The sequence below is a fragment of the Actinia tenebrosa genome, unplaced genomic scaffold (genome assembly GCF_029948245.1).
Source record: "Actinia tenebrosa isolate PJP-AT-01 unplaced genomic scaffold, QUT_ActTen_1.0 PGA_scaffold15__27_contigs__length_11533743, whole genome shotgun sequence".
Taxonomy (NCBI): domain Eukaryota; kingdom Metazoa; phylum Cnidaria; class Anthozoa; order Actiniaria; family Actiniidae; genus Actinia; species Actinia tenebrosa.
Window position 1 is genome coordinate 7,097,637 of NW_028292575.1, and position 24,357 is coordinate 7,121,993.

The following is a 24,357-nucleotide window of genomic DNA, read 5'->3' on the forward strand; positions in this document are numbered from 1 at the left end:
GAGTGATCACATGAGCACATACCTAGATGTAAGTAAAGTTGAAGAGTCTAGTTCAACACTAATGAAGAAATAAGCGGAACATAAACCTTTTTTAAAGTTGCCATGATGACGTGACAGTATCATCAGTTGATTTTCTCTTTGTAAGACTGATCAAAAGTATTGTGTCGAGATTCAATTACAGAATCACCTAACGGCATATACTCAGATATATTATATAACTCGCATAATATAATTGCAAAGTTTGTTCATTGTACTGTTGAAGAAATCTAAGAGTGTAATTGCACTATTATTGTTTGTTTGCTATATAAAATAATTATCATTAGTTACACTCTTTTAGAGCGAGTTTTCTTTGTCGATTTCTTGATATCCTTTTCTGTGTCATCAGTGCGGTAGTTTGGTCGTTCAGCAAGGACGTACAAAGCCTTTTCACGCAAATACTCATCCCAGGAAACGAGCCTGTTGATCATGAAAAAATTATAAAATAAAGAAATCGAGATAAAAAAATAAAAAAATAATAATAATGATTATATAAACTTTTAGGGTACAAGGGAACAAATTTGTTAAATTTTTATTTGGGGGAACAAATTTTGTATTTCGACTTTTAGGGAACAAGGGAACAAACAGTAAAATTACTGGGGAACAAGGGCCACCTTGGTATTACTGGGGAACTTAGATCCCCCTTCCCCTTCCCCCCGGGAGGGCCTCATTCGTGTTGAAGTCAATGGCTCACCTGTTGTTGTTTGTATCCGCATGCATAAAGATCTCCGTGTGTCTGTCTACGTGTCCAGACACTGTCTTGGCATCCAACGGTCTTCCAAATGAAGATGAGCTTTGCCTGAGCCATGCAAAACAACCACATGAAAAATAATCAAACAAACACTAGCTACATAGCTAACGCAGTATTTTCGTGTCGACACAAAGCAGATTTCGTATGACTGTGAAAAAATCACGGTCACGATACGGTATCCCAACGATGAAATCCGTAGAATCAATCACAATGCGTCAAGTTCCCATTCATCCAATCAGAAAGCTGTAACAATGCATTGTCGCGACCAGTTTTTCACAGTCATGTAGAACCTGCTTTGCATACCACGTATATATACCTACCCCGGACCGTCCGATATCCTGAGGTTTCCAAACCATCTTCCAAATCCCTTTGATACTTCATAAGAATTGATGTAGCCATCCTCGTCCGTGTCAAAGGCGTGGAAGATATCACGTACTTCTTGGATTTCTCGAGGAGACAGCATTTTTACCAACTGAAACTAGTCCAATCATTCATAAATTTAATATATTACCTCCTTGGGGGATCTTGGACAGGTTAGTTGTTTGGGGGGATAGGGGTGAGAAGGGAGAAGACTGAGGGAGCAGGGAGGACAGTGTATAGGATGGAGACGGGAGACAGAAGGGAGGAGGCTGGAGGATGCAGGGAGAAGGCCGAAGGTAGTAGGGTGGAGGGAGGAGATTGGAGGATAAAGAAATGAGTCAAAGGGGAGGAAGGAGGAGGGAGGTGGTTGGATGATGCAGGAAGAAAGGAAAAGGGAGGAGGGAGGAGGGAGGAGGGAGGAGGGAGGAGGGAGGAGGGAGGAGGGAGGAGGAGGGAATGGTGTGCGTCGGTACCCCTTTCCCTGCGCTACTAGAGAAAGATCAGGATTGGATGCAAAGAATGAAGGAAATACCTCGCTTACCTGGCTGCGTTTGATCCCCAGTGTTTTGAGAGATTCGTGGTTCAAAAACTCCCACCAGTCTATGGTACCAGTGCTGTTTTTGTCAATCATGGTGAACTAGGGAATACAAAACCAAATAAGAGGCCCAATCAGGGATTATATAGAGCATTGGACTCACAGGATTGCGTGACAAAATATAGTATACGTTACCTCACGAGCCGCTTCGTCTACCTGCACCTTGGGCATTTCTACTTTGTGAATGTCTTTGTACTTTGCTTTTTTGTATCGGATGTACTCTACTTGAGTTATCTGTGTATCTGTGGATAGAAACAAATCACGTAAACCCTACACACAGGCAACACAGTTCTATAATCCTGGAAATATTTCTCCTCCCTATATTTTTGTCTTCATTTCCTCCCCCGTTCCTTGCAATCAAATTTATTTTACGAAATCTGATTTGGGACAGCATTGATTGTGGGAGAAAAAGGCAGAAGAACGCAGGACAATAAAAGTTGACAGTGCTCTAGGTCAACTAACCTTGATTAACATCAAGTCTATCAAAGCTTTCGATAAGCTCTTGCATCTCTTCCTCTGTCAGCAACGATGTTAAGCTTTCCTGAGTAAACAAACAAAAACAAATTCAAATGGTTTTCTTTTTTCAGTGGTCAAAAAGAGTTCAATAGGACGTTTGCATGATGGCGTCATTTGACTCCCACTACCAAGATGCTTTGCGAATTTTCTTTCTTATATAAATTTGTATTCCCTCATGAGAATAGTAAGACAATTGGTGCTAATTAACTGAACGAAAGAAAGCGTGCAAGGGAGTCTGGTAGTAGAGGTCAATGACGCCATCGTGCAAACGTCATTTGGAAGTGTACACCTATTTCGTTGAATACGAAGAACATTGAATCAGTCTCATCACTAAGGTCCATGTTCTTGACGAGAATAAGAAGCAGAAACACAAGTCATTCCAGCTATCTCCTATCTCCTATCCCTCCTCTCTCAGTTCTAGTCTCAGTTGATCTATACTCACGCATTTATGGCAGCTCCAACCGGTTTTGGAATTGGCGTCCCGGAACATCTTCAATTCCCAGGGGTCATTCAGTCTTCCACGTTTCTTCATGCACGTCTCGTGGAAGACTTTACAACAGATTTTACAAGGTAAGACTGGTTCGGCAGTATACACACCACACTCAAAACACAGCTCATCGTTCTCAACCTGTGAAGCATTACGGAGAACAAAGTCAGTGAAAGCTATAAACCTTTCAACGTTGAATGCCTATCAGGCTGTTCAAAGCAGACCTAAGGTACCTACCTCTCAAACCATCCTAGAGAACAAATATGCGAACAGAGAGCAGGGGAGGATGCAAAATTCCCGAGGGGGGGGGGGGGTACTCCCCTATATTTACTATACGGGTACGTGACGTCAAACAGGGTATGGTTTTCAGCGATTCTACTCTGGAACAGGGTATATGAAATCACGCTCTCTCTCCTCTCTGGAACAGGATTTTCAGCGATCTTGCTCTGGAACAGGGTATGAATTTCAGCGATTTTTACTCTGGAACAGGGTCAGGGTTCAGAGGGCTCAGCGGCACATCCATACCCTAAACGGGCGAGAGTACCCTCGGGGCAAAATTCTGAAGGGCTGAATAGAATTGGCCTTATACGAATCTCACTACTGACAATGTTAAACGAAACAAGAGGTTGGGTATTGGGGTTTGCTCTCAAGAACATTCTTAAAATATGAGAAGATAATATAGGTAAGTTGTAGTGCTTGGGAACGAGGTTATTCCGGGCGAAAGCCCTTAGAATTAAATTCGGAAAAATTAATTTCCGACCTCGCTGGGATTCGAACCCACGACCTTCGGAACTGTACTACCGATGCTCTACCAGCTGAGCTAGAGGTCAGACTGAGAGCAGGCCGGGGTGAAATAGATGTTAGGTCGCGGTAATTATGATGCAAAGATGAGAGTATGTGGACCGCGTGGCACTAATGAAATAGTAGAAGATAATATAGGTAAGTTGTAGTGCTTGGGAACGAGGTTATTCACCCCGGCCTGCTCTCAGTCTGACCTCTAGCTCAGCTGGTAGAGCATCGGTAGTACAGTTCCGAAGGTCGTGGGTTCGAATCCCAGCGAGGTCGGAAATTAATTTTTCCGAATTTAATTCTAAGGGCTTTCGCCCGGAATAACCTCGTTCCCAAGCACTACAACTTACCTATATTATCTTCTACTATTTCATTAGTGCCACGCGGTCCACATACTCTCATTCTTAAAATATGGTTTTCAGAGAAACCCAAAGATATTTCTGGACAAAAAAAAAAAAAAAAAAAAAAAACTGTTCACAGTATATGAAACTCAATTAAGTGACAGATAGGTTTGCTTTGTATAGGAACCGAACCCAAGGCCCAAAAGGTTAAAGGCTTGACCTAAAACTTTGGGAAACAAAAACCCGAGAGACGTACGTTTAAAATTATTCATGAAGACTTATATTTTTTCACTGTCGAATTTTAAAAGAACGGTAGAACTGAGGTAAACTGTTAATCGAATTACGATGAAAACCTTGATAAGACTCCGTGCCAAAATTGAAACCTAAAAAACGTTATTGGTGTATCGCCAGACGTAGATATAATTAGACGATATTCATCGGTTCGCGTGCTGCCCAGATGACAAAACGAAAGTAAGACAAAAAGTATATACTTTCGTAAGCCGAGTGTGAACAGAATGTGATCGTTATGGCATCTTAACTTGGCAGTTTCCGACAGTGGATGACTCGAAAGCAAGTTTATTTATACAGCTATCAAAGATAATACTTTTTGAGTGATCTTAGCTTATCTAGTAAACTTTAAATGTTCATGTTGACAGACTCACACGATACAAATTTGAACTTTACATAACTCGTAAAATCCCACCAAGATAAAACGAACTAACATCTTTAAATAAGTTCATGAGAGAATTTTTAACTAACCCTTTTACTCCAGGCTCCAAAATACGGAACGGTACTCGTAGAATCCTCAGTTGAACTCCAAAATCCCGTAGTCCCTGCCAAGCGACTGCCAGCGTTCGTATCTTCTAGTTCAGGTAGCCCATAAGAGAACGACTCCTTATCGGGATTTCTACCCGAGAGGGAGTAATTCCCAAGATTTACGGCTTGGTTTGAGTACTTGGAATCCCCTTGAAGTGGTGCTATTCTACTGTTTTGAGCACCAAATAATTTCGGACATGGTTTCGGACTTGGATTAGTTTTGAAAGCCTTGACAACAGCTGCGGTTTGCTGTACTTTTTTTGTCTTTTCTTGTCCTGTTTTCTTCGACACAACAACTCCCATTTCTTCTGGAGTAAAATGGTTGTTACAGCTTAACAGAGTCTTTATCTGGCATAATTTGAAGCCAGTCTTCTACGCTTCTTGTGTACGAAACGAGAGCTCTTGCTACGTCGGAATGTATCGATTAAGTACTTGACAGCTCACTTTGTTATTGGCTTTTGTTTTGTCAATAATTAATTTGGTAGGTACGATATTAAACACGGCGTAAGAGGTACAAAAGTTAATTAATGGTCTATTCTTAGGGAACTATTTGTATTGTAAATCAGACATAATTATCCGGCCGCGCTAAACACCTAAATTAAATGATCTTTCGAGTTACCATAGCAATACACCACAGGAAGTCCAATACCACGAAACATTGAAAGACTGAATGTCTAAATGTTCAAAACGGGAGAAAACTACTTTTTGTGTGTGCTGTTCTAACTTTGAAATCCACTGGAAATAAATTAACACATATTTAAACAAAAGATGTATAAGAAACACTTTATTTCTTTAATTTCAATACACCGATTATTGCACACAAGACCTCAGCTCAAAAAGGGCTTATATTAAACCGAAAAATTCATTTACAAGAAAGAAAGATTAAATATTAAAAAGGTTTCATACATATACTCTATCTTCTCTGAATGGATGTTTATAGACACCTGTATATTTAGCAACAGCAGCAGCCACAGCTAATCCAACCATTGCTCCTGTTCCGATACCCCAGCTACGCCCTGGAAGGAACAAACACAGTGCCTTAAAATGGGTCTTACTGTAAGTTAGATGAATGAATGAAAATCTTTATTTGTGTGGGGTAATCCCTTCAGTGGCGCAAGTCACACTGTTATCAAAGGGAGTCCTCGAAACAACACACTGCTTAGTTTGAGTCGGTTAAGTGGGTGGGAGAGGGAGAGGGAGAGGGAGAGGGAGAGGGAGGTGGGTGCTATTTAACAAAAGATTCCTTATTGACATCCATTGTCGATTGTCAACACCACCAACATGTCAACCATGTCTTTGTTGCTTGACTCTCTTGGGAATAGTTGCAGGCCGACAATAGCCAGCTTTTGATATTCTGGTTGAGTGTTCAAGCACAAAACAATCCGAGTCGAGGCTCCAGGAAAACCATAATGTAATCGTAATTATTCTCTTGATTCCCCAGAGCCTCGACTCAGATTGTTTTTTGCTTGAACACTCAACCAGAAGAATATCAAAAATAGGCTATTGGAATAAGACTATATTTAGAACTTACTGTTTAATCCAATGAATACACCAGTAGCAGCTCCACCTGCTGCCCAGTTCTTGGGGTCATCAACTCCTCTAATGGCTGCTACTGTTGATGTTGTTCCTGCAAATATTGCTGCTGCACCACCTGTCAATCAATCAATCAATCAATCAATCAATCAATCAATCAGCCAGCCATTTAATCCATACATTCATCAAATAATATTGTTATAAATTACAAAGTGTCAAAATCCGTTTTTTTCCTCTGTTCTCATTGGCCAAGAGGGTGCCACATGGTGGTCATAAAATTTCATTGTTTCCCAGCAATTGTTCTCAGGGGGTAACTTTACATTTATGTATATTCCAGAGTGAATGACAAATCTCGAAGTGATTTCACCAGAAAGGTTGTTCTAAGTTTTCAAAATCAAATAATCAAGAAATCACAAATTACTTTGGTTTCTTTAACTCTTTGTATATAAGAAGATTCACTAACTGGAACCTTGGAAATCCAGTGTGTTTTGCGGTCCCTTGAAGGCAATGCATCCCTTGGCTTCCTCTAGGGAAACATTGCAATATTGGAACCACAAAAACTCTGTTCCCCTCAATTCCAGTCAATAAGTGTTAAATAATATCTTATACTACTACAGCAGCAATTCACTTCACTATGCTAGCCCAAACGTGACAAAACTTCAAGTTGCATTTTTTCATGATCGCATCGATCGCAAGCTGATTGAAATCAATCTTCTCCTGAGTGCTTCTAGCGTTCCCTTTTGTATGCAAATCGCAAAGAACTAAATGACTTTTGATTGCGATGGCTGCTTGTCAACTTAAACATTGCGCTTGATATCAAAAACAAATGACTAGACAAGCAAAACAAATGACTAGACATAGAACACAAGGGTCTTGGTGTAATGAAAATCAACTTGATGTATAAAAAGTACTGCTTGATCATGAAAAAATGCAACTTGAAGTTTTGTCACGTTTGGGCTAGCATACTTCACCAAACATTCAGTATGGTTTTGGGGTACCACCATGGTTCGATAACGATTTTTTTGATGAAATGAATCCTCAATAAATGGTTGGTAAGATAATGGTAAATGTTTTGTAAATGTCTTAATTGCTCACTATACAGTGTAGCTAAAGTGAATGGTAACTGAATTGGAGTTATATTACATCAACATGAATAGCTTCCCAATGAAATGCCAAAAACTAACAAGTGACAGCATCAAATGCATAAAAAATATATGAGATTATTTTGGTTGGGAATCAGAGAATGCTCTGGTAACTGAGCAAAATTCTACAGCTTAAACTACCATTAACAACCTACAGTAGTAATTTGTTAAATGTTCTCTTGGTCTCAGGAATCTCTGAAGTTTTTGATCTTCTATCATTTAGAATTATAAAATAACTGCTAAAAATCTCATGTTCTGATTAGTTGCAGGCAGGCGCTTTATGAGAGCGTGTGCTTTTTGAGAGTGCTTCGCATCATACTTTATCACTGCACACAGCATGCGTGTGCATTTCATATTTCTTCAACTTGATGAAAATGCTAACTATTGGATCACATTACCTATTAACAGTGTTGTATTCTTCATGGTGTTTAATGCTTGCAGGATGAGAGGTGTTGGTGCTGGTTTTGGTGGTGTTAATGCCGCTGCACAGGCACCATAAAATGCTCCTGTCAACAAAAAAATGTTTAGGATTAAAAAAAACATTTTATAAAATAGTTTTGAATCTTAACTTTTTTTTTTGACGATTACACCTTCACTATTTTTTTTATTTCAGGGGTCAAATGCCTTCTTTCTATCGTTTTAATATTCTCCTACTAGTTTGTCTTAATACAGTACAGTGTACTGTATGTTATCCAAAGTCATAATATATCTGTACCATATGATATATCGTATATTATTGAGGTCATTACGTGAAGACAGTGGAAGTTCCCTTTGGTGTTACAGCATGTTGTACTCTGTCGTAAGTCAGTACTGTACATGTCCCACTCAGATGAAAAATATTCCAAAATTTAATGATTTTAGTTGGATAACCAAATGAAGGGAATGCAATCTACTGTACACTATTTTGTAGTAGGAATTTATTTAGATTCCTAGTTCAAGACACAACAGATTTTTTTCCAGGATACATTTGGTTATTGACAGCAACTTTATACTTCAATCTAAAGCAATGAATTTTCTTTAGACAATTAGCTATAATAACAGCAAAACTTTGGACTTTTCGAGTAAGAAAGACAGTTTAGGTCTGCTGTGAATCACTGCAAATCACTCGATGATATTCGACCTTTTACTTACCAACTAAAGCTCCCCTTGCACCAAATGACGCCGTCCTTTCAAGGATATGTTCTCCATCGAACTCCTTTATACGAAGATCGTGTCGTTTGGCCATATTAAGATGCTTTTTTGAAGCAAAAAATTTCACTCCACCATGAACGAAAACTGTGATGATCACTGCAGACTAAGAAAAGGTAACCAGGCCTTGAACAAACTACACAGGAATCCCACGCTTTGGAAAGCTAACTATGCAGCACCTATTTCAGAAAACGTTGTCCATTGGATATCTGAACTCAGAAATCTGAGACCGATTGGAATTGTGGGGGACTGAGTGTTTTCTCGTTCAAAATTCAATATACACTTACCCAGATAGTTTGCCAGCGCAGGTCATCGCTCAAAGTTAGTATATCAAGATATTTTAACTTTTGCAAACTAGGGGCGAGGTCAAAACAATGATCCAAAATAGGGACTCGATTTTATGAACTAAGGTGGTGGGTATCGGTACATACCCCCTCCTCCCTCAGAGACTTGTTCAAATGCTCGATACTGGGGGTCTGTAGTGGCAATTTCTATGCACAAATATGTTTTTTAGCATACATGCAGACAAACAGTCCATTCATTTCTGCGATTTGGCTTTTAGTTTTGGAGATATTTGGGGACAAAGTACAGGCTAGTTTAAATAGATTCCTGTTCAACACCTTGTTTATTAATGAACTAATATTAGTATATAAATATCCATGCATATATATTTTTTACAAACTCATTAATAAACCATGAGCAAAACACAAAAGAAATCATGATCGTGAAGAGTTTATAATTCTGATACAGAATCATGTCATTTGCATAAACTTTACCTTAGATTTTCTTGGGCAGATTCACTTTTATCTTGAAAATTTTAATGAAACACAAAGGAACTAACCTAGACGTCTGTTAGAACAATATACAGTATTCGTGTCCGTGTTGTATAAGATACTGATATAATTTCGAGGCGTAGCCGAACCAATTGCCCTATTTTACTGTGACGTCACTGATTGTTTATGTGGGGGATAGAATCGCCAAATCCGATAGAAAATTTAACAAAATTTGCCCCTAGCGAAACAGTTTAATCTAAAATGGCTGGCTGTTCTACTTCTTTTCGTGGATTGATACGGGTTTTAGAACAATTTTCGGTGAATTTGCGTTGATTTGACCCCCTCCGACGACCATGATCCTTTGCGTTTAAACAATAGATTGTTTTGATGTAACGTCATAGTGAAATAGGACAATTTTATTGCTCGATTAACTTTGAAAGACTGACATGTATTCGCCCCTTGAAAGTTTCAAGCTACTAGTTATTATTGGCGTGACTTAAACGTAATATACGTGAAATATAATTTATAAAAAGTCAATGAGGCTGAAAAAAAGTGCCGGACAGATGCCCGGTAAAGATAAGTACTTGATTCTATGCTCTAAAATTGACCTGCTTATCAAAGTAACCACTGTTTCTTGGGTACTATCGTCGTGTACGGATTAACGAAGTACGTCATAGATTTCCGAACACACGAGTATGACTTAGAAATTTTGCTTCTCCTCACTTAGAAAAAAAATCAACTGAAAAAACCAAGAATCGAACTCGGTACCTTCGGCATCAAAGAACTACTACAATGCCAACCCCAACCCCAACCCTAACCCTAACCCTAACCCTAACCCTAACCCTAACCCTAACCCTAACCCTAACCCTAACCCTAACCCTAACCCTAACCCTAACCCTAACCCTAACCCTAACCCTAACCCTAACCCTAACCCTAACCCTAACCCTAACCCTAACCCTAACCCTAACCCTAACCCTAACCCTAACCTAACCCCTAGACCATTCGGTTGGGTGGTCTCATTTTTTAGTCATATTCAAACGATGTATCATCAGCATGTGCACATAGATATTTATTATAGTTTAATTGATGTTATTGTAGGGTACGACTACTAGCCGATTACTCGAAATTTGAATTTGAATAGAATTCCCCTGACAATTCCCGTACACGACGATACAACCGTTTCTTGGACCTTTAATTAAGCTACTGGCTGCTGGAGACGGATAATTATCCTTTCCAATGCATTGCTAACTAACCTGTGGTATATTTATTATTCTAAGTTCATTGTGGCTTGATTGTGTCTTGTTTCTTTGACGGGCATTAGGTTACTGGCTTCTGGAAGACGGATACTTTTAATAAAGTCATTGTTACTACATTGCGTCCTGTATCTTGGATCTTTAGGTTATTGGCTTCTGGCAGACGAATGGCCTTTCTTGATTGCAATTTGTATTTATCCACTTTCCATTTTTTTTCATGGCAACACAGGTCAATTTACTTTTTGATGCCTTGTTGGGTTTATAGATGGGCAATGGCACGTACTGACCAATTGGCGAACCGTCTGACCAAGCAAACTTCTTGTCACTTGTGTCATCACTCAAACCAATCCAGGGACCATATTCACTCCATTCTGGAAACAAGTCAACCAGGAATAAAATTGAATCACAGAGAAACATATTTTACAATAACAAAATTTTAAACGATGAACTATAGCCACAGCCACAGCCACAGCCACAGCCACAGCCACAGCCACAGCCACAGCCACAGCCACAGCCACAGCCACAGCCACAGCCACAGCCACAGCCACGCCACAGCCACAGCCACAGCCACAGCCACAGCCACAGCCACGCCGAAGTGTTGCATTTATGATTTCCATCCCCTTTTCGCTGATTTTCTTTCCTATTTTTAATGTTCCGCTTCATTTCTACATGCTTCACACATCGTTCTCATATACAGCTTAAAAGTGTGACGTCATCAGTGGTATTGGAACAAAACGACTTCCGGTTCCAAAATGAAAAGCAGTTCTATAAAATGAGAGGATGTGTGTCACAGACTTCTAATCTTTTCAGGAGGAGGTTAAATAACTTTGAGAATATTTATTTCGCTTTATTTTAGAGGAATCGGTAAGCAGCTGGAACGGGAAATACGTCACAACATAAAAGCTCTATATAGCGCAGCGCAGCCGTTACGTCATCAAAACGAAGACAAAGGCGAAATTCGGACAAACAAACTTACAAGTTTACTTTCAGCAGATAATTTTCACAGCCGATCGCAGTCGCTGCGCTATTCTTCGATTGCACTTTACGTCATGGCGGCCATGTTGGTGCCATTTGACAAACGATTTCACATTAGCATCCATTGTTAACGGCACCACAATGGCCGCAATGTTTTTGACTCGCTCAATTGAAACGAAAAGATATCTTAGGTTTAGGTTAGTCTCAGTAGAACAGAATCACAGAATCCAAATTACAAAGTGTACAGAATTTTGCAGCTCGTTTGGTTACTAATACTAGGAAATTTGATCATATATCACCAGTTTTGAAAGAGCTTAATTGGATGAATGTGTCTAGTATGTTAAGGTTAAGAGATGCTATAATGTCATTTAAATGTGTGAAAGGTATTAGCTCCACCTTATCTTTCTAATAGGTTTAAATTAAGATCTCAGGTACATGATAGTAACACTAGGAATAAGAATATGTTGCAGATACCTAAGTGTCGTACTGCTGTTGGTTATCGTAGTTTTATATATAGAGCAGTGACTTTGTGGAACGAGTTGCCAGATTTACTCAAATCTATTGAGTCTTTAAATTGTTTTTTTAAGACATCATATAAGAGTTTCCTTATATTAAATGATTTCCGTATATTCTTTAGGATATTCTAGAGTACAAACACTAAAAGTGTGCAACACTTTGCACTATTTAGTAGTAAATAGTGCTTATTAAACAATAGAAAACAATAGGATTAGCATAATTTAGCAGTATTTAGTGGTATTTATGTTACACACTTATAGTGTTTGTACTCTATTGGAATTATCACTATGTTTTTAGAATCTTAATTGTAAATGTAGCATTTTTAGATATTATTCCTGAGATATCATTCCTGAGTATTATTATTATTAATCACTTACTCATGATAATTTTGATCTCGTCAGTGCTCAGTTCCCTGTTAAACACCATGAGATGTCTCATCAAGCCGTTGAAGGGGTTTTCATTGGTTGAAGACACAGCTTTCTTTGCTCCTATCTTATAATGTGCACGCGGGGAAATCTTAGTCGTAGCACTTGCCTTGAATGAATTGGGCGTCAATGTGGTGCTCACAGTCTTCCCATCAAGATATATTTTACCTTTGACTTTTGTTCTGTTAAAGGTTATGGCGATATGCTCCCATTTAGACCTAGGAATCTTTCCGCTAAAAAGTATAACAGTGTAGCAAAGAATTATTAATACGAATTTAGTGAATGCTTAATTTAATTTGGTAAAAATTATCATTAAATCTAATAATTATTAATTTCATAATTGATTAAATTTGTGTAGATTAGTCATTTGTTCACACCACACCACACCGCATCGCACCGCACCGCATCGCACCGCACCGCACCGCACCGCACACAGAAGGAGACAAGTCCTAATTTTAGCCTTACCATTAGCACAGGCCACCCGGCTTTTTGAGTTTGGTTAGTTTGAAATACCTTTGCTAATATTATGGGTTTCCTGTGGTTTTAGATCGGTTGCTGTAATCTGTAATCAGAGCCGGCCCGGTTGTACGAATCCTGGATAGCGCTATCCAACGGATAAATCTTACCCAGTGCATAAATTTATTTGATAACAGCATCGACTTATCCACTGGATAAGGATTTATCCTGAATAGTGCATTCCAAGACCAAAGGGCATTGTGGGTTTCGTTAATTTGAAATAAAAAGTAAATATACAGCAATCAACTCTCTACATGTAGTTAGTATATTGTTTCAGATGGAATACACTAAAAATAGATTAAATAATTATTATTAATCCTACTTTAGACGTCACTATGACACACAATGCACTTTGGTCTTGGAATTCACTATTCAGTATGCAGTATTCAGTATTCAACCTTCTTTGAAATAGCTGTATATAAAGTTCCGAAAGCCGGGTTACCTGTGCCATTAAGGATCACTCTATCTACTTAAGAATGGGGCTACCTACCTCCCTGATTTTATAGTCGCGTAATTAGTCTGTTGTGGCGTAAAATGCCAAGAGACCAGTTGTTCTTCCTGTAGCTTCCATTTTATTTGAAATGTTTTGTCATTAGCGGGGACATCACCAAAAATGGTGTTTTCCCAATCTCCTGGAGATGGGCCAATTTTAACCCAAAACGCTATCGTGAATCCCTCGGGATTGAACGGGACTGCTGGTACTTTAGCAAAGGACATTTGTGGTACGGAAAGAGCTGTTTCACCTTCGGAGTTTTTATAGCTTGCATCGATTAAAAGTCTGTTAAAGAGAGAAAATATTGTGTACATGTTAGTTTCAGGTAGAGTCCAAAAAAAAGTAGCTTTCTTGGCGGTAAAACCCTCGGAGGTCGGAGAAAACATTTTCCATCATTAGCGTTCAGATGTAGTTATAAATCAATCTAGCCGGGCTACTCAGCTGTCAATCAAAAGTGCATGATGATGATGATGATGATTATAATGATCATCATCTACAAAGCTTTTCGCTGCTTTTCACAGCGTGGGACAATCACAACAGAGCAGGGCTCCAAACTAGGTGAAAGCCCAAAGATCGAATTAGAATTTAGTAGTTGATTTTTGAGGAGGGAGGAAAACCGGAGAACCCGAAGCCCTCGAAACACAGGAGAGGACCAACAAACAACTCTACTCACATACACCTCTACTCACATACAACCCGAACTCGGGGCGCATTGGTGAGAGGCGGCGCATTTAGCAGCGCACGCCACCGGTGCTTCCCGTGCCAAGTATATGGGCTACAAAATATCATAACAGACCTTTTCGGCTTGTGTGTGATGTTTCTCATTTCATTTTCATTCCCATAAGAATAAGATTCTTTGTTTAACGGTTGTGTACACACGAGAAGACATGTGGAAATCATAAAACTGAAACAAAGAATTTTATCCTCAAGAGGATAACGCGTGGTCTGAAATGGGAAAACGTTACGCCCAGGCCGCAAAGTTCTATTCTCTTATGAGTTTGATAAAAAAAAAAGAGACGCCATGACCGATATGAATCTGTGGATGTATGACGGTCGAGTTCAAATGAAAATGGACACAAAACTTGAAGAAATTCGCAACTGATTCTAACTCATGAGTAATTTCAAAGACCAAAATATACCCCACCGCTGCCCGTCACTTACAAGACATCGTCATCATGTCCATCCAGTGCCTTGTAATAATCAGCTGGCTGAGAAGCACCACTGCCTAAAATTGATGATGAAAACTATTAGTACAAAGCATTGAAGAAATAGAAAACGCGCGCGCGTGTGCAGCACGCGGGAGTTGGCAGAACACGAGAGAAGTGTTATGAGAAGCACGACGCGTAGCAGCCAATCCCCAGTTGCTTTATAACTTCACACAGCACAGCAAGCAAGTTTTTTTTCTTTTCATATGAAATAGAAATTACAATAACTGCTATTTTGAATGGGAATGAAGCAACTGGAAATGCGCGGGTACGCGTGCTGTGCGCTTTAATGAAGCACACGCTCCTAACCAATCAGAACGCGAGATTCATAGCAGTTGCTATGTTGCTGATTATCTTGGAATCCTTTCATACTTACTCTTATTACTGGTCACAGCGTTTAACACTTCCTTCACCAAGACGTTATAAATAAAGCTATCTTTGTAGGAACTTTTGATGGAAACGAGTTCAGCTCCAAGTGACTTGCAGTATGCACTTGCAGCGGCCCAGTTTTTATTTTCAGTGAAAAGTTTAAGAGAGAATAAACCTAATCCAAACCATCCGTCTGATAAAACTAGAGAATCGAAAGAAAAGCTCAGTTTAGAAGTGTATTCAGTTTAGTGGGAAATAGTCTGTCAGACGGTCATATTATTTTAACAAACCTTGTTTTCTTGCGCATTCATACAGACTGCAGTACTTGGATTCTACATCCTGTGAAAGGAAAATCATCTTCTAAATATGCTATCTAATCATACATATTAAATTGGCGTTTTTTTATTTTTTCTATTTTATTATTTAAGCGCATTAGATCATATATTTTTATGAATTTTTGCGCTATATAAGTAATGAAATTATTATTTTTATTATTATTTTCGTTACACGACACTAATATTAATAATTTATTTGGTGATGTGTTGCAGATACAGAACGTTAACCGATGATCTTAGGAGTTCTATTTAATAGTCAGTACACGATAGTGCAGTTTTCGTATGACTGCGAAAGGTTCACGGCACGCCAGACAAAATCGCACTGCACGAGAATTTACTCTCCATTCAATCAGATACCCGGAACACGGCATAAACACGGCGCGGACACGGTCACGCCAAGATAACGGCACTTTTAGACCAATTATATTGCGCGTGGAAAAAAATCAGCCAATTAAAATTCTAGAAAGTATCACGTTCAAGGCACGTCACGCTTACGGCACTGAGCTTTTCACAGTCAAACGAAAACTGCACTATACCATCATACTCACCACCATGTCGTGGTAATCAGATCCTGGTCTAGATACCAGGTCTTCGGGACTCGCTTGTTTGGTCGAATTGTTCAGCTCACATTCAAAAATGATACCAAAAACTTGGCGAACATTGATGGAATAACACTCAGGCAGCCCGACACATTCAGACCAGCACACTTCAACCAATCCTCTGGAAATTGTCTTGATCGTGTGATTGACTAGAGCCAGACCCTCCTGTTTGGCAAACTTGTATATTACACAAGATTCTGTGAGGGACTGGTACGAGGAGAGAGTCAAAAACACGATGAAGGCGCAAAAGATATGTCTACGAATCATCTTGTGATCTCTGAAATGAAATTTGACGTTGAAGAAAAGTTTAGTCTTTAGAGAGTTAGCATAAGGAATGCCCTGCCAGTCATTCTTGGAATAAGCTGTTTCACAGTCAAGAAGTAGGAGATGGGTGCTCCTATTAATGGGGTTCTGATCTGGGAATATGCTGGCTTACAGACCCAGTAAGGGAGATGGATGCTCCTAGTAATGGGCTCCTGATCTGGGAATATGCTGGCTCACAGACCAGTATGGGAGATGGGTGCTCCTAGTAATGTGCTCCTGATCTGGGAATATGCTGGCTTACAGACCCAGTATGGGAGATGGGTGATCCTAGTAATGGGTTTCTGATCTTATGCACAATCACAAATGTATTGTCGGAGATTGACTCAGGACTGTGACGAGTTTTATAATATATCAATTTAGGCACTGCCTAAAAGCGGAGCTCCCAATAGAGGGATCTACTTGATGGGTTACCAATTTTTCTCAAGCATGGTGCTCCGCTCGCCGCTATCATTCAGCTATACATCGATATTTCAGCTGCAATCTTTTCAATTCAATTTGACAATAAGAAAATAGGATACCAAAGGCTACAGATTTCTTAGTTACACAACAAAGACTTATAGTGATAGACTCAATCAGTGTAATCAATTATTCATACCGCTGTCCGGGAAGCTTTTGATATCACTTTGTTTCCTTTGTTATTCAAATAACGGCGACAAGTAAAGTAGGCTGATAACACTAACCGTGAGTCAGCAGCCGGCCTTGCATCTCCGCCTAGTAGAGTAAGGCCCCGTCCACACGTATCCGGAAATTTTTGTACGAAACTGTTTGCGTCCACACGCATCGTATTCGAATCGTTTTCACCGTCCACACGTATCCGTTTTTGTAAAATTTGCGGATACGGACACAAAAATTTGCGGACACGTGTGGACGCAACCCGTATCCGTAAAAAAAAAATTGCGGATACGTGTGGACGGGGCCTAAGAACACGCCACAGGAAGTCTATTATACTGCTTATAATTCTCTCAATATGCTAAATTTTCAACTTTTAATTCTCCCAAAAAACCCAAATGTTTTGCCAAATAATACTTCATAAAGATTAGAGCTTTACTGCAAGTTTGCAATCAATTATGATTAGCTCTTAAGCTGGAAATAAAACTCTTGATGAGTTGCAGAGATTTGAGTTGTCGGTACCTTATTTAATTTTTAATTTTTTCGCTTTTTTTAAACGAGAGAATCGAAAGGGAGAAAATTTGAGAAATGTTGAACAGGTTTCTTGATCTTTCTCCATAATACTCTGAGTCGGTACAGAAGAAAAATGTACAGATCAAATAAATTAAGATCTATTATATTTGTATTGGTATTTTCTGATTTAGCTCCCAAATGCATGCGATAAATAATTGATGTATAAAGATTTCTACTAACTTTGCGGGTTAACTATGCCAATTCACTAATTCTAAGGAAGTAGATAAATTTCATCTTTTAGTATTACTGAGATGAGAGTGCTTTGTGATCTTTTTCAATATATGAAAGCAAGATAAAAAGATATCGGATTTGTCCTGGCATTTAAACAGATTGGGCCTTTGAACGTGGTTCCAACGGAGATCGAAGAAAGGAGATGTATTTGTGGCTGATCAATAAAACCCGGACTGGAGGACATAAAGTAAAACCCTTGAATCTCAGCTATTCAAAGCAAAAAAGGAACGACTTTTTACCATGCAAAGCAAGTCTGGTAATGAATGGCTTCCGGGTTATACTTTCAGTTGCTTTTCTTGCCCTCCACGCCTCAAAGGTTCAAAGGTAAATTCATACTAAAATATAGAACTAACGAATAACCAGAAAGTAGCTCTACTTACTTTCATTTCAAAAAAACCGCTTTCTCGAACTTTCTCGCTCACAGAAAGTTTTTCAAAGCTAAGGCTGATCGAATTAGGAATGACTTCTATCAACTTCTTTAAAAAAACTTGCATTGCCTCGCGAGATAGCCGACTGATATCCAGAAAGTCAGCTATACCCAATTTTTCTCGGAAACTTTTGTCTCACCCAGAACGTGAGACAAGTTGAAACTAGTGCGTGCTAATCAAACGTACATTCTTTATTACTTCATCCCTTTACAGGGCTTTTCAGAAGCATTGACAAATAAAAATTCCAATATGATATAAAAGTTAAATATAAATGCAAATATAAGTATAAATCTAAGATAAATGTAAGTATAAACGTGCATCGCGACCGAAACAAGTCCCAGGCTAGTCCATTTGCATGATTAAAGTATCTCCAAACTGACTCGTTTTATTATACATATTCGGTAGTCGGAATTCTTAGCTAATAGACTCAAGGCCAAATTAAATGAATAAATACAAAGGAACTTGCATACTTTATCAACTGAATAAAAACTATTTAAAAGAACTAGCCAGGCTTACTTACCTTATGTTGGAAGTTACTTGCTCGGTTCCTCGTCAAAACCCTTTAGAAGTAGGTTATCCTGTGACATAACGTAATGACTAGTTATCGCTAGCCCGTCTTACTCGTTGCCCTGGTGTTTTGTACTACCTGTTAAGTCAATTATAGGTTCACTCGGCCAGCAGCGGGTAGCTTTGCCGTTTTGTAAAATGTCCGATGAAACGAAAGCGAAAAGACCTTTTGTTTTGAACTCGGAAAGTGGATGTGAGCGGTTCGCGATATCCCGGGTTTCACAGTATGCAGAATCACGTAAGAATAAAAGGCTATTCTTCGATTGCACGTTTCGTCGTCGCGACCATGTTGGTGCCATTAAATAAAAGATTTCTTGCTTGCACCTATTGTTAAAAGCACTGTGGAATATTCTTCACTCCTCTGAAGACTGTTTTCTGCAAGGAATATTCTAGCAAAACCTCATTGCAGAAACGCTGAGATGGATAATCTAAAAATGGACTAATATTTGGATATAAATAATAAAATGAAATAAGTGTCATAGGAAATTTTTACGGAAGCTTCTAGGGGACATGCGAGATGCGAGTTGTTTAATGCGAGATGCGAGTTGTTTAATGCGAGATGCGAGTTGTTTAATGCGAGATGCGAGTTGTTTAAAATGCGACATGCGAGTTGATTAAAATGCGAGATGCGAGTTGTTTAAAATACGAGATGCGAGTTGTTTAAAATACGAGATGCGAGTTGTTTAAAATGCGACATGCGAGTTGATTAAAATGCGAGATGCGAGTTGATTAAAATGCGAGATGCGAGTTGTTTAAAATGCGAGATGCGAGTTGATTAAAATGCGAGATGCGAGTTGTTTAAAATGCGAGATGCGAGTTGTTTAAAATGCGAGATGCGAGTTGTTTAAAATACGAGATGCGAGTTGTTTAAAATACGAGATGCGAGTTGTTTAAAATGCGAGATGCGAGTTGATTAAAATGCGAGATGCGAGTTGATTAAAATACGAGATGCGAGTTGACTAAAATGCGAGATGCGAGTTGTTTAAAATGCGAGATGCGAGTTGATGAAAATGCGACATGCGAGTTGATTGAAATGCTACATGCGATCGAGTTGCTGATTCCATTGCGAATGACGTCATTTCTTCCTAATGTCCGAGTCTGAGTAAAGTAAGTATTCCCTAGTTTCCTTTCGTTTTATTTTAATATGTTCAAATATACAGAGCTTTTTTTACATTTTATTACGGGCTGAATTCCTTGCACTTTGTTTTGAGGACTTACTTAGAAGCTATTAGATGTAACCAGTATCTAGTGAATGCAGGACGATGTCCAGGACCGAGATTATTACGATTATTAAGACTTACTTTCAACTCGCATGTCGCATTTTAATCAACTCGCATCTCGCATTTTACACAACTCGCATCTCGCATGTCCCCTAGAAGCTTCCGTACAACTCCCTTGAGATATAAATAACAATGAAACAACCATCATGTTGGTTGATCTAACGAGAGAAGCTATAAACCAAATTCAAAACTCGCACCGATGTGAGGCTTAAATTGTGAACAAAGAAATCTGGCGTGATTCGTGACTTTTGAATCACGCCAGATTACTTTGAGTCACGCCAGATCCTTTTGTTCACAACTTAAGCCTCCTCAACCATTTTCCATACATTGATTCACTGGTCAAACACAAAGCGCTCAAGCGAGGCGCCAAGGTACTTTCAAAGGATTATTCTAAGAACCCTGCAACCTCGACTGAGTGCTTTGTGTTTGACCAGCGAACCGATGTATGGAAAATAGTGAATATGGCGGCTTAGTCTTAAAATGCAGCAGTCATCAAAATAAAGTACTTGCAGACATTAGTTTGTGTCACGTGATAAGCTAGGTCCACCCTCTGTTAATCATTTAGTAACATAGGGGCATTGATTGACATCTGGCATATTCTAAATGATATAGGACTTTACACGGGAACCCTATAGCAGATGCCCGCAAAGGCCTATTGGGTGTACTTTAGACGTAATTCGTCTTGGTCCAATGTTATCTCATTTCAGTCCACGTTTCATTCTCTTGAGAATAAGATTATAATAGTTGCCGGAGTATCTATATTCATATGCCTTCTCATGCGCAACCGTTAAACAAACAATCGAAACTCTTATAAGGAGTGACACTTGGTATGTAATGGGAAAACATTGCATTAGCTAATCGAATTAGGTCTATTTACGCAATCTTTCTATTTCGTAGCAGCCCCGGGGAGGAATAAAAAAAACCCGCAATTTACGACTTGTCTATCAAAGGTAGCCCAGTAAATATAGGTATTTTTTGGTTCACCTACTTTTCCACGATCTGCCTTTATGTAATTTTCAAAGCGGAACTGAAGCTGGACATTGCAGCTTGTTTACATAGAACTAACCTCTAACCTCCCTTTATTTATTTAGTTTTTGCTTTCGCTCTTATTATTTTATTGTATGTTACTGATTATTTGCGTCCTGAATAAACTACTATTGTCTTGTATTGGTAACAGCGTCTTACTTGTTATTTTACTCCGACGAAGGGCTAGCGTCCGAAACGTCAGTAAGTTTTTTCATCTTTTCACGGTGTATAATTTACCTTTTCATCATTACTGTTTCATTAGAAACACCAACGCAGCTCACACCAGTTTTTAGCTAGTTATCTCTTCTGTTTTAATAAAGGACAAACAATCATTCCACAAAAGGAAAAACTACTGAATTTTTTCCACTTTATTGCTTGTTATTTTTGTACAACTATTTTTCACGTATACATTGGAATCATTGGAACTACAAAATGCATGTCGTTGCTGATGAAACACGCGAGTTTTTTTTTATTTTGATGGTTACGTCTTGATTGAAGAGACACATTCAGTTATCTATTCCTTAGATCTCTTTGCTTCTGAAACGAAAAAAAAAGAAGAAGAAGAAGAATAGTTAGAAAGCATTTAATATATTCAAGGAATGTTTTAGGAACACGAGACGTAGTCGAAAGCTTCTCTTGCTTTTCGAGTGCTCTACAGCTCCCAGAGTGTCAACACAGAAGAGAAGTAAGCAGCTTTTATCCCAAATATTTTATCCAGCCAATCAGCACGCGCGTTATATTTCAATTACAGTACAATTCCATTATTATGATCTTACAAACATAAATAAAAATCTAAACGAGTTGTGAAGGCGGAGTCGGTTCAGAAGGAGGAAAAACGAATAGTGTTATCTATATGCCGCACTATAGGTAGATGTGATATACAAATGTACTCGGAACCAACGCGGCATTTTTGAGGTCCACAAGAGATACGGTGTTGTGTATCAGGGATGCCATCTAATCGATCTTTATGCCAGAGGCCATTACTTTATTAGATTATTCTTAGATAAATTTGCTATATTATGGAAAATAGTTCTCTGGACGTTGATACATCGCACTTCCATGCAGATCATTCGTGCACATTTAAAACTATTTTTCCTGATTCTCCGGTTTTCTTTCCTCCGTAAAACCAAACACACTTAATCCCAGTTCGAGTTCGAGTTGAACATGCCCTGACTTTATACTTCAGCACAGAGGTTGTTTCAGGGTTCAATCTGTGAGTTAGCAGTACCCTGACTTACTTCAGTTTAGAGGTTGTTTCAGGGTTCAATCTGTGAGTTAGCCATGCCCTGACTTACTTCAGTTTAGAGGTTGTTTCAGGGTTTGATCTGTGAGTAAGCCATGCCCTGACTTAGATCAGCCCAGAGGTTGTTTCAGGGTTTGATCTGTGAGTTAGCCATGCCCTGATTTAGCCCAGAGGTATGAATCAGGGTTCAGTAAGAATATGAAGTTTAAAATGCACAAAAACAAAAAGAAAACTCAAGAATGGCTTTGCTTTTGGCGCGAAAATGAGAACGCGCGTGCTCGGTCGATTGGGCCTTCTTTCTAAAACTATTTGGATCATATATGTAATAAAAAATATCGAGTTATGGATAATTCCTTAAAAAATTGGAATAGAAATGCTGTTGTTGTTTTGAATTATTTTCGTCGCGGCACTTTGCCTAGCATATGACCGGTTGTAGTGTCGCTATATCAGAGGTTGAAATGTAAATAAATAAATATCCCCTTCGATGGAAGTGCGTAATATTGAGATAAATCTCTGATATCATTTGAGTTTTCTGCTCTGTTAGGGAGGGAGGGGAAAGCCCCGACTCTTAAACCACGGACGAAGATGATCTGATATTTCGACTTGTTCATTACCGCTCACTAACGAGAGAAAAACACTGAGTACTTTCAAACAGAACCTAACATGAGTGATTAAATATACAATTTCTTTCCTACCTCGTCTAGCCTTGGCCATATTCGCTTCATCGTATTGGTATTCTTCATAGGGTGGATAGCCCAACTCTGCCCGTTTTCTCGCCATGATTTCATCTCGTCCGTTCCTAAGGAAGGCGTCACTACACTGGAAAACGACTCCACACAGCACGAATATGGCGAGAAGAACCACTAATGCTTTGCTTGATGCCATTATTTGATTTGGGTTGTGCACGAATTCTCTGAAAGAATCATTCATTTAAAAAAAACTATGTACAATACTTGATCACTTGATCGGGAAAAAGTAAGCCAGGTTCCCAAAAATACACGCTAAAATGTCGTGAAAATTATATTCCTTGGTTTAATAAGCCTGTTGTTAAATAGAAGCCTAATTTGACTGCATTCAAGGCATGTTTCTAAAAATACACGCTAAATGTCGCGAAAGTTCCATTCCTTGAAAGCCTGATGTTAAACAGAAGCCTAATTTGAACGCATTAACATTGCGCGACCACTTTATTCATACAACTAAAAAAAGGCGGGAAAAGCGCCTAAAACCTTAAAGACGTTGGAAACTTTTTAAGGAAAAATGATGCGAAAACTACGACTGGATTTTTTGTTCCTAAAGTCTGGTTTTTTATCATAAAAATAAATAGCTTGGTTTTATTTACGTATTTGTTAACCAGAGAGTGCCAAAATCATTGGCAATTTTTCAGTCGGGTATGACTAAAACTGACTAAAATTCAGTCTGCGTAAAATACACGTCTTGTCTAAAAATGGTTGGATGTGTTCTTATAAAAAGTGTGAAATTTTAAAAAGTTCTGAAATGTCTTGATAGTTACTCTCTGGTTTTACATTTCTTTATGATTGATTCAAAAATGCATGGGTAAGAAATGAAAAATCAAGAACAAAAAATAGCTAAAGAAAAAATGTACCTTTGAGGAGTCTTCTTAGGTCGTTCTTCTTCAGTGTGCAATAAGTACTAAAGGAATCTATTCCCACTTCTTTTATACTCTTTTGAAGCTTTCAAGGAAAAGAATTCCCTCGGATGTAAATGACGCGAAATGTGTCTACTTTAAGCGATAAAAGATAACTTGATAAGAAAGAAATAATGATGGGGTCATTGATGGGCATTTGCGCAGCTCTTTGCCGATAAACACATGCTGTATTTCCCACAAAAAATTCATGGATCATTTAACACACTAAATCTTCTTCTATAAACATAAGATTCTCTTGAATTTTTCAAGTAAACAAATCAAGAGCATGTTGTTGTTGTCAAGTATTGAGTGCTTTAGTTAAGTTTAAAATTACTCCATTCAAACGTTGAAAGAAGGTTCTAACATAAAAGATGTATTAAATAAATGAAAAATATTCGGAAAATTAGAAGAAAATCCT

At 38.7% G+C, this 24,357-nt stretch overlaps 3 protein-coding genes and 1 long non-coding RNA gene across 5 annotated transcripts; all 4 read right to left on the bottom strand.

Moving 5' to 3' along the window:
* Positions 1 to 70: 70 nt before the first annotated feature.
* On the bottom strand, positions 71 to 5,163 carry LOC116296025 (PHD finger protein 24). Its single transcript, XM_031703988.2, has 8 exons — positions 4,635 to 5,163; positions 2,701 to 2,886; positions 2,205 to 2,283; positions 1,878 to 1,984; positions 1,689 to 1,784; positions 1,108 to 1,265; positions 731 to 835; positions 71 to 456 (listed from the first exon to the last, which is right to left on the bottom strand). The coding sequence occupies exons 1-8, from the start codon at positions 4,992 to 4,994 to the stop codon at positions 324 to 326; spliced, it is 1,224 nt and encodes a 407-aa protein (XP_031559848.1). The 5' UTR covers positions 4,995 to 5,163; the 3' UTR covers positions 71 to 323.
* A 299-nt stretch (positions 5,164 to 5,462) lies between these two features.
* On the bottom strand, positions 5,463 to 8,675 carry LOC116296019 (uncharacterized). The gene is made up of 4 exons (XM_031703981.2): positions 8,498 to 8,675; positions 7,765 to 7,872; positions 6,223 to 6,342; positions 5,463 to 5,707 (listed from the first exon to the last, which is right to left on the bottom strand). The coding sequence occupies exons 1-4, from the start codon at positions 8,589 to 8,591 to the stop codon at positions 5,592 to 5,594; spliced, it is 438 nt and encodes a 145-aa protein (XP_031559841.1). The 5' UTR covers positions 8,592 to 8,675; the 3' UTR covers positions 5,463 to 5,591.
* Positions 8,676 to 10,302: 1,627 nt separating this feature from the next.
* Positions 10,303 to 18,858, bottom strand: LOC116296022 (uncharacterized). The gene is made up of 8 exons (XM_031703985.2): positions 18,699 to 18,858; positions 15,963 to 16,290; positions 15,370 to 15,418; positions 15,087 to 15,281; positions 14,667 to 14,730; positions 13,503 to 13,790; positions 12,449 to 12,729; positions 10,303 to 10,951 (listed from the first exon to the last, which is right to left on the bottom strand). The coding sequence occupies exons 2-8, from the start codon at positions 16,278 to 16,280 to the stop codon at positions 10,722 to 10,724; spliced, it is 1,425 nt and encodes a 474-aa protein (XP_031559845.1). The 5' UTR covers positions 16,281 to 16,290; positions 18,699 to 18,858; the 3' UTR covers positions 10,303 to 10,721.
* Positions 18,859 to 21,383: 2,525 nt separating this feature from the next.
* LOC116296030 (uncharacterized) lies at positions 21,384 to 24,052 on the bottom strand. 2 transcript variants are annotated; one of them, XR_004197077.2, is made up of 3 exons: positions 23,898 to 24,052; positions 22,990 to 23,207; positions 21,384 to 21,588 (listed from the first exon to the last, which is right to left on the bottom strand). It is a non-coding gene; the product is annotated as an uncharacterized LOC116296030 (long non-coding RNA). The 2 variants fall into 2 exon arrangements; XR_016119901.1 differs by having other exon boundaries at positions 21,384 to 21,585; positions 23,898 to 24,035.
* Positions 24,053 to 24,357: the final 305 nt, after the last annotated feature.